Source organism: Myotis daubentonii, chromosome 11, assembly GCF_963259705.1.
Source record: "Myotis daubentonii chromosome 11, mMyoDau2.1, whole genome shotgun sequence".
In the NCBI taxonomy this organism is placed as follows: Eukaryota; Metazoa; Chordata; class Mammalia; order Chiroptera; family Vespertilionidae; genus Myotis; species Myotis daubentonii.
The window spans coordinates 63,396,977-63,406,272 of NC_081850.1; the positions used below are offsets into that span (position 1 = coordinate 63,396,977).

General features: G+C 48.8%; 1 protein-coding gene across 9 annotated transcripts in view; it reads left to right on the plus strand.

Moving 5' to 3' along the window:
- The window catches only part of PALM2AKAP2 (PALM2 and AKAP2 fusion), a 282,463-nt gene extending 278,391 nt beyond the window's left edge, over positions 1-4,072 (plus strand). For all 9 annotated transcript variants that reach the window (XM_059657607.1, XM_059657608.1, XM_059657611.1 and 6 more), the window contains one exon: positions 148-4,072. In XM_059657607.1, coding sequence (XP_059513590.1) covers positions 148-246 — 99 coding nt within the window. In that variant the 3' untranslated portion in view covers positions 247-4,072. The remainder of the gene's footprint in view (positions 1-147) is intronic.
- Positions 4,073-9,296: the final 5,224 nt, after the last annotated feature.

Consider the following 9,296-nt stretch of genomic DNA (forward strand, 5'->3'; position numbering starts at 1 on the left):
TACCTCCCAGTGGAACAGGCACTGTTACTTCCCCCTCATCAGATGCTATTGAGAGGGCAAGCAGGAAAAAAACAACAATGGAGAAATTGGTTTGTATACATAATTAACATCATGAACTCTGCGTAATTCTTTCCCCTCTCTCTTCAGGTCCTTGAGGCCACACGGGTTAATCGAAGGAAGAGCGCATTGGCCTTGCGCTGGGAGGCGGGGATCTATGCCAACCAGGAGGAGGAGGACCATGAATAATAAACTTTCTTCCACCCAGGAAGCTTCGTGCGTGCTTGGGTTACCAAGAAGCCAAGCCATCCACACACCACAGCATTTTAATGGAATATTTATTAAAGTGCAAACAAACTCGGCAATCCTTCCGTAGACCAGAAGCTGCAATGATGAACCATAACGTGAAAAAAGAAGTCCACCCATCAAACTCTAACCCCCAGGAGTCACCAGAGAAAGGATTTTTTGTGGCTCAGAGAATCGCCTGGATTTGGACCAATCCGCAACTGCTCCAAAGGACAAAGAAGTTCCAAGCAAATCAACATGGTTGCTCCAGGCAGAACTGAGACCAGCCCGGCTGGGTGGGAGGAAACACAATGGCGATAGGGCCATTTGAGAGCAGTGGGCCCAGGCGGGTGCAGTCTACAGGCACAGGTGCTCTCTGCACCCGTGGCCCGCCTACCGCTCAGCGTCAGAGGTGCTGGGTTAACTCCATTGACTCCAGCAGCCATAACGTGAATCCTGTTTCTCTCCTTGCTGAGAAGAGGCAATGATGATTCCATTTATCTTACATTTCCTTGTTTTTAATCTGGAGCAATGAATGATCGCAATACATAAAATCCCTATTTTTAAGACAATGTTTCTTCATATTGCAAAACACAATCTGTTCTACATGAGGAGGTTGAGAAAGGGGGAGAAAGCCAAAACCAAATGGATCATTTTAGCTTTAGGATCTTGTCTGCTTATGCTATGGACTGATCTGCAGGTCAGGAGAACACATTTTCATGATTATGTTTCTTCCTATGAAAACTATATTTAGTGGACAACAACTATTTTTATGATGGGATGGGGGAATATATCCATGTATAAAGCCTGTACACATTGAACATCTGGTTCAAGAGGGTAGGGGTATTTTTAGAATGGCAACCATGGAAAAGGGACAAACTCTGCCTTAGAGAGGTAGATGACGAGAAATGAAAAGGGGTTTATATTTTATATCATAAAGTGGACTTTAGGGGTAGTAGGAAGAATGAGAAATTATTTTGGATTAATCAGAAATGAAACATTAAAGAAAGGTCATGAAGGTTGAGAGAGAAGGGAGGGAGGAAAAGTGGGGGAAATAAGGAAGTAAGAGATATTTTTGTTGAGCAGCCAGTTTTTCCGGATGATACAGGAAAATATAGACTAGAAATTAAAGTGCAGGCTTGGAATCAGCTACAAATGCTAAAGATGGTGTGTGTGAGTGTGGGTGCTTGTGTACACACGCACTCACCTACCTCTGTGTGTTTGTGTAGAGTGTGTGTATGTCAGGATTAAAATCCCAGAGCGATCATGAGACAGGGTGTACAGTTATTTCCTCCAAAGCTCTTAGCCAGCATCAGGAGTGAATGAGGATTTCTTTTTTATGAAAAGGGAGATAGAGGCACCGAACTGATGCAGTATTTGTCATTGTCAACTGACCTAACATGGTATTTGCATGAGTCACAATTGCAGAGTTTGGACCAGTTTTGTAACTTGACGTTTAGGGAAGTACCATATTTATTCTCATGCTTTGTATTCACGCGTAGCATACTGTAGAGGATGCCAGCTTTACTCTTTCTGTCATTTAAAGCAATATGACAAGGGCACTCCATAACGGAGTGCCCCACATTTCTGGATGAGAAAATGTTCCATTCTGGCCAAGAGAAAAAAACCTGACCAGCATTCTTTTTCTTCCCCCCCCCCCACCTTTTGTTTTAAAACTGTGGTTTTTACAAATAAGCAATAATGAAGTCAGACCTCACTAAAATTCATTTTTGTTTTTATATTGTTGTGTCCTAAGCTCTAATATGTTATTCTGATGAGTAGCAATTCCACAAAGTTTGTATGTAGGTGTTGTGCACATTATCTTTGTTTCTTTTATTAGACTAGTGTTGACTTAGGGGGAAGTTTATTGACAGACAAGTAGCGGGCACAAAGGAAAACTGGAACTGCCGGATCATTTACAAGGATCCTTTAAAACTGCCAAGGGAGCCTGCAATTTGAAGCCACATTCTACCGATGGGCAGTTGGTGCCATCTTTGTATGGATCCTGCTCTTGAATATTCCAAGTGAATATTCAACGTGTGCGCCCACCACTGGGGGCACCAGACGAATAATATCCCTGTGGCAGGAAATTAATTTTGGAGTGGGGGAGGCTGGCACGGAGGTAGACATTCTCGGGAAAATGAGGTCTGGGTTAGGTTAGAAGTCCTGTCAGGTGACATGGGACAACCAGGAAGGATGCTTTGTCCGATAATGTCCAGTGTCCCCAAGGCAGGCAGTGGATGAAAACAGGTGGGTCGGCAGCTTCGTGGGGCCCAGGGCACAGCGGCCGCTGGCAAGGTGGAGAGGAGCAGGGCGCTTCTGTGGGTGGCACCAGAACTGAGCTGTGCTGCCTGCTTCCAGAACTGACTCGGGATCTGGCTAGGACCATAGACGTGATCTAAACGACCTCCCATCTTTCACAAGAGGAAGCAGTCCTCGGGACTTAGCTGGAGACGTGTTCTGGTGTGAAGGAATCCCGTGTACCTACGTTCAGCCCACATGTGAGAAGAGGATTTGCAGCTGAGAGAAAGGCTTAGGAGACCACGCGGCCATGAGATCACTTCAGAGGCAGACACCTCGGTCTGTGGCTGGTTGGGCCAGAGGCACTTACGGCACTGAGTCCTTCGGTCCGAGCTCCATGTGTAGATCAGGTAACAAATGCAGAGTTTCCATGACAACCCGCAGTCACATCGCTGTTTAACGGTGGCCCCCCTCCTCTCTGACATGTGTCCATTCCCCTACACTGCCTTCCACAGATAACTGTTGTCTATCTCCCCCCTCCTCTCACCTGTAACCCCACGACCGTGTAAATTCCCTGGGAAGAGCCAGGTTTTCTCTGCGCTCTTGAGTTTTTTTACTCATTCAAGCAACATTGGGCCGCTGCTTTGTACATAGCACTGCGCTAGACTCTGGGATCCCTAGTGAACCCCTATTTAACTTTCTGAAGATGTAACAGAGCCCTGGAGGAGAGCCATTCCTGCCGAATCCTCCAAGAGGAAGAGGCTGGTGGGAACCTTGGCCTCCCACATGCATCCCTGCCCCCAAGTAGTACGCAAGCTTGCTCATCTCGACTATAACAGATGGTTAGATTCTGTAGATGTCAGAGGCTTCCCTGAAAGTTATGCCGTTCAGCAGTGTTTATAGACTTGCCTCGTGGCTGAGTAACTACTGACAACCCTTGGCTTTCTCATCCAGAAATTATGGAAACAGGATCTGTCAGTGGCCGGAGGCCAGGCTGTGCTCTACTCAGAGGACACAATGCAATTTCCTTTGCCTCTTTCCACCCGTGCATGCTGCCCACCCTAGACAATGACATAGAAGCAGTATATTGATTAGTGTCCACACACACACACACACACACACACACACACACACACACACAGCATAACAAGGAACACTAAAACAGTGTTGTCTCTTAAGACAGATAAACATTTTTTTCCAACTAAAAATGGATGTAATTAAACTATGTATTGAAAAAAAATAGCTTAAGTGTTTAGAGATGGTAAATATATCCAATTTTAGTGACAACCAATTTCCTGAATTTTAAGCATTCAGTGAGTGAGCTGCCAATTTTGATTTTGTGTTGCTCTTTACCCAAATGACATTGTTTTTGTTTTTGTTTTTGTTTTTGGAGGAGGAGGGGGCAAAAGCAGCAATACTGTGTTTGAATATTAGACTCTGTATCCGGCTCTCCTGTGTATGTTAACCACTGACACGTCATTCCTCTGCTTCGGTTTTATAGTGATTGTGAGGCATTCAATGCAAGTATACAATTATTTTCTCATTAAAACCCAGCGTGTGTTGTGTTTTTATAAACGATGCCTTCTCGTCTGACTGTGGGAGGGAGGTCGGAGGACTGAGTCGCCGGCGGCATCTGGTGCCCTTGGCCTCCGCTTCTGTGTGGCAGGATCTGCTTCTTGCACATTTGGAACCAAGACAGCATCGTAGCTGGTGGGGCGCCCCTTTTGCTATGCAGTCCCCCGCTGCCCTCGATAGAAGCCAGGATCTCTGAAAGGACCCACCGAAATACTGCAGGTGCCTCTTGATGAGGTAGGTAGACTCCAAGGTCAAAGAAAAGGTAGGACAGATGGTAAAATTCAAGCTTTGCAGGTGGTCTTAGGTTTTTATTTTAAATACATTTTTATTGATTTCAGAGAGGAATGGAGAGGGAGAGAGAGATCAATGATGAGAGGGAATCATTGATCTGCTGCCTCCTGCACGGCCCACACAGGGGATAGAGCCTGCCACCAGGCCATGTGCCCTCACCGGGAATCGAACCGTGACCCCCTGGTTCATAGGTTGCCTGGGCTAGGCTCTTGTTTTGATTTGTACATTCCCAGCACCGTACGTGCCTCTCCTCTGAAGAATTCAGAATTTCAGACTTTACAGGTTTGTCAGCTCCCTCCCCAAATTTCATCCTGCTTTCCTCCCCTCTGCCTCCTCACGCCCCTTCCGAATCCAGCTGCTTCGTTCCATCTCTCAGCCCCTTGCACTTACTTGCACCCCTGACCACCTGCTTCCTGCTCTCCCTTACCCACCGCCTACCCCACCCTGTCCCTCTTCCTCGAGTCTCCGCTCCAGCTGCCTCTTCATCTCTCCCCGTTTATGTGGCTTCCAGTCTTTTTTCAACCATATCTTCCTCTTCTGCAGATCTGGGGACTTCCCTGTGGTCCTGGGTGGCATCTTCTCACCTCTGGGTGTAGAGTTCTGTACCGGGGGTTGGGGAGAAGTGATACAGCCCCTTTGAAAATTTGATCGAACTAGTAATAACGTGTAACATTTATGAAGCACTGTGAATGCGACAGGCACTTCGTGGTTCTCATGCAGGTCATCTATTTCTCACAATCATTGGGTGTACTATTTTGATTTCCACTTTACATGTCAGGAGACCTGCCGCAGCTCATAAATGGCAGCACTTGAATTTGAACCTGAGCACTCTGACTCAAGGCATTGCTTTTTTAAAAAATTTTTTAATTGTTGAAAGTAGTACTGATATTTCACCTTCTCCCCCCCCCCCCCCCATCTTCACTATGGTATTGCTTTTTTTTACACTATTACAGATGTCCACCCCCTCCCCCTTACCTCCAACTAGCTCCAGCCACCCCTCCCCCAGCCTTCACCACTCTGTTGCCTGTGCCCATGGGCTACATTAATGACTCTTCACACAGGAACATTGGCAACTGTGCATGCACAGTCAGTAGATCTGATAAGGTGTGCAAGGTCTTGGTGACCTTACAGCATCTCACTGTACTCTGCAGGAAGAGGGCTCTAGTGGGTCAAGGCCAAGGCTGTGATGAGGTGCAGAGGCCGGGGGTCGGGGGGAGAGTGGGGTGCCTTCATCAGAATGAATTCCCTCTGGGCTCTTCTCAGGGATCAGCTCTTCCAGGCGATGGTGGCAGAAGCTGGCCCAGGCATCCCAGTTGCCAAAGAGGAACGAGAAGAGGCCACAAGCGGGGTGATGACAATGTGCTAAAATCAAGCTGTGGTGATGATTTGACAACTCTACTCAAAATCATTGGATTGTACACTTGAAATGGGTACATGTTATCATATGTAAATTATACCACAAAGCTGTAGCCAATAAGAAGGAATAAAGAAACCAGAATAAGAGGCCATGGAAAGGGTCCAAGGAGACCACCCAGTCCTAGATGGAAAGGAATGAGTGGAGTCCTTCATGCCAACTGCGACCGCCAGATTCACCAGCTAATGAGGAAGAAAGCTTGCTGGCCTGGGTGTCCGACTCCCCCCCCCCCCCCCCCCGCCCCCCCCCCCCCGCCCCCTAACCAGGACCAGTAAGGTTGTGATTGGCAGTGGGTTCAGGCGTCCTGGTCCATTCTAACATCTGGGCATTAGGCAGAGACAGTGAGTCAAGGTACATGGGACTGAGATTTGGTGGCAGGGCTGCTGGGCACTCGGGCTGAGAAAGTCCGGGGAGTGGGATGTGGTGTCTGGTGCGGTCTGAGTAGAAGGCACTGTGCAGGGGTTCTGAGGAGGCTCTTCCTCAAAGCCCCCCACGTGAAGCACTGACCCCTCATGGGCGGGGGGTCACACAGGCTTTTCATCTGTGATGAGAGGTAGAGGGGACCTGTGGCCACTACCCCAGGGTCATCTCCCCTGTTTTTCATTGGTGGCAAAGAGACTATTTTGTGGGACACATGAGGCCATGAGGTTTCTTTGGAGCCTTGCTCATTCCAATTATGGAATTCCTGGGCCACAAGAGGGTAGAGACTAGATCCCTCCCTACACAGAACCCGCTCAACATTCAGAACGGGCAGCTGGGGCACAGATCACATGGGAGATTGAAAGGGAGTCATTCAAAAAGTTTGAAATGTGCAAGATGACACTACGGCACAGAACGGGGCCTCGGGAAATAACTGGAGAGGCCATGCCGGCCATTTCCAAAGGTGGCCCGAGCATCTGATGCTTTCTCTCAGAGAAAGAAAAATGTTTGCATACTACAGCTTTAAAAAAAAAAAAGAAGAAGAAGAAGATCCCTGAAATAACGTAATCTCAGTGTCATGAACCCCAGTGGGAGTTATTTAGACACTGGATTCTGAGTTCCCAGGTGGTGGGCTCTGAGCAGCTTGGAAGGGATCTGCTGGTCCCCTAGAAAGTACGAGTCTCTCTCTTCTTGGCTTTTCTTGGCCTTCGCATCTAGACAACATTCCGTCTCCGCAGTGGTCAGCTGCTAACATCCATGTGGCTCTGGAGGCACTTTTCTCAAGTGCGAATGGACATTCGCATCACCTGGAGGGCTTGTTAAACACAGCCGGGGCCCATGTCCTGCGTTTCTGATTCAGTAGGTCTGGGTGCAGCCCAGAAACTTTCTAGCCTGGACTCGCTGCTGCTGGTCCCGGGACCAGGGCCCTCACTCTGGAAGCGCCCATCTGGAGAGTGAGTAATGAACAGGGTCTGGGCATACCACCTCTGTTGGAAAAGTGGCAGATTGCTGCATGCTTTCTAAGCTACAGGTACAGTCACGTGCAGTTCTGAGCTGTTTTGGATATCTGCTGGGGGTTTTATGTGTTTGCCCAGCATATCGACTCACCACTTCGTGGGTCTTGGAGAAGCAGAGGTGAGAGTCCACCCAGACTCTCCAGTGAAGCCCTCCGACGGGTCTGAGCAGATGAGGAAGAACATGTAGAGAGGATAATATCTACATGTGTTTAGACTTAATTGCAGGGTCCCAGGCGCATTGAACATCACTGTCTAGTGCTGTGGGCTTTTTAAAAAAGATATTGGCGCTTGGGCCTCATCCCTAGATATTCTGACTTATTTTCTCTATGTGGGGCAGACATGGGTATGGGCTTGGGTATGTTTTCGCAGCTCCCCAGCTGCTTCTAATGTGGAGCCAGGGTTGTGAATCACTGGTGTGGTGGAGAAATGTGTTTGCTTCGTGACCTGATCACTTCGGAAAGTTCTGGCCGGGCAACATCCAAGTGAAATCAGAGGCCTTGAGGGACTGAACTGGCCCATCTCACTGGTCCCAGGAGACAGAGCGGTGTAGGTGGTGTGTGAGTGTGTGTGTGTGTGTGTGTGTGTGTGTGTGTGTGTGTGAGAGTGAGTGTGTGTGTATGGGGGGGGATGGGGTTCAAAGCTGCTCTGATACTCTCAGCTCTCCTCCTGCCTGGGGGCCTCCATGCCCGTGGCTGTCAGGCTCAGCTGTAAAACTTTTGAGTTAATTAGGAGATAAACAAGCCACAAGGGGTGCCATAGGCATGCTCTACCTGTAACAGGTGCACGTGGAGAAAGAGCTCAAATGAACAAAGGCCCCAGATGCCACAAGATGATTTATGCTGTAGGAAGCATGACCATCCTTGCCGTTTGTCCTAAGAAGTGTTTGCCAAGTTTCGTGGTGTAATTATTCCTATGACGGCTGATTTCAAGATGCCAAAAGTTGAACAATTGGTTCACATAATTCCAGAATATTTAATAACGGGGGGAGAACAAAACCACTGTGATGATAAGACACACAGGATGACCCAAGATACAGGACTAAAGCCCTCATTAATGAGGGCGGAGGAAATTCCTGGCACTATTTTCAATGTTTTGAGTTGACTCAAGATGGTCGCTTCTGCCTGCAAGTATGAAATGCGGCCAGTAGGTGGCAGTGATCCCTAAAGTCAAAACAACTTCTGAAGGTCTGAGCCTTCCTGCCCAGGAGGGCGTTCCTCAGCCTTCGTGCTAGACTGCAGTCCATCCATCGGCAAAGGCACGCGGCCACCCCAGAAACGCCGCAGTGCAGAACCACCGCTGCTGCAGTCCTACAAGCAGTTCAGGAGGGCGCTTTACTTGCGCTTGCATGTCCATGGAGAACGGCCCGTGGCCACCAGAGGGCAGCAGCCATCTGCGTGCCTCCAACAACGCCGCGCCAGCACTGTGCCGGGAGCTTTACAGGGATGATTTCATTCAATCCTTACAGGGCTCCTTTGCAGCATCTACTATGAGTGTCGTCCCCGTTTTATAAGTGAGGAAAGTCACACTCATGGTGGAAGTCACACCCGTGGTGGGAGGAGGACTCACACCCAGGAAGTCGTGCCAAAGCCTGTGCTCTTAGCTCCCAAACTTTCCTTCCCATGGACTTGGTTCTGTAGCAAACAGGCCTCCAGCCCTGGTCCCGGGCCAGCTCTGTTTTCTCTCTGACCCGGAGAGCTACCTCAGCACAGACCAGCGCCGAGAGGGAGATGGTACTGCTGACGGTTGGAAACTGGGCTTGTGTGTTGAAGCGGCTAAAACGCGGGGATATGGGTAGGAGTGGGGCATTCACAGTCTCTGCTAGAAGCAGCCACTGCCACTAAGAGCCAACACCCAGCAGGTCCCCTGAGCACCCAGGCATGGGGACTGAGTGATCACACGTGCTTACTGGGTTATGCAAATGTTCTAGAATGCCACAGAAAGCATCTCCAGCTCTCCAACCCAAGGCACCTGTTTTCTTTGGCTCCCGCTGTTCACATGTACCTACATACATGGACACACCTGCGCACATATATTACTGAATCACCCCGATTCTAAGT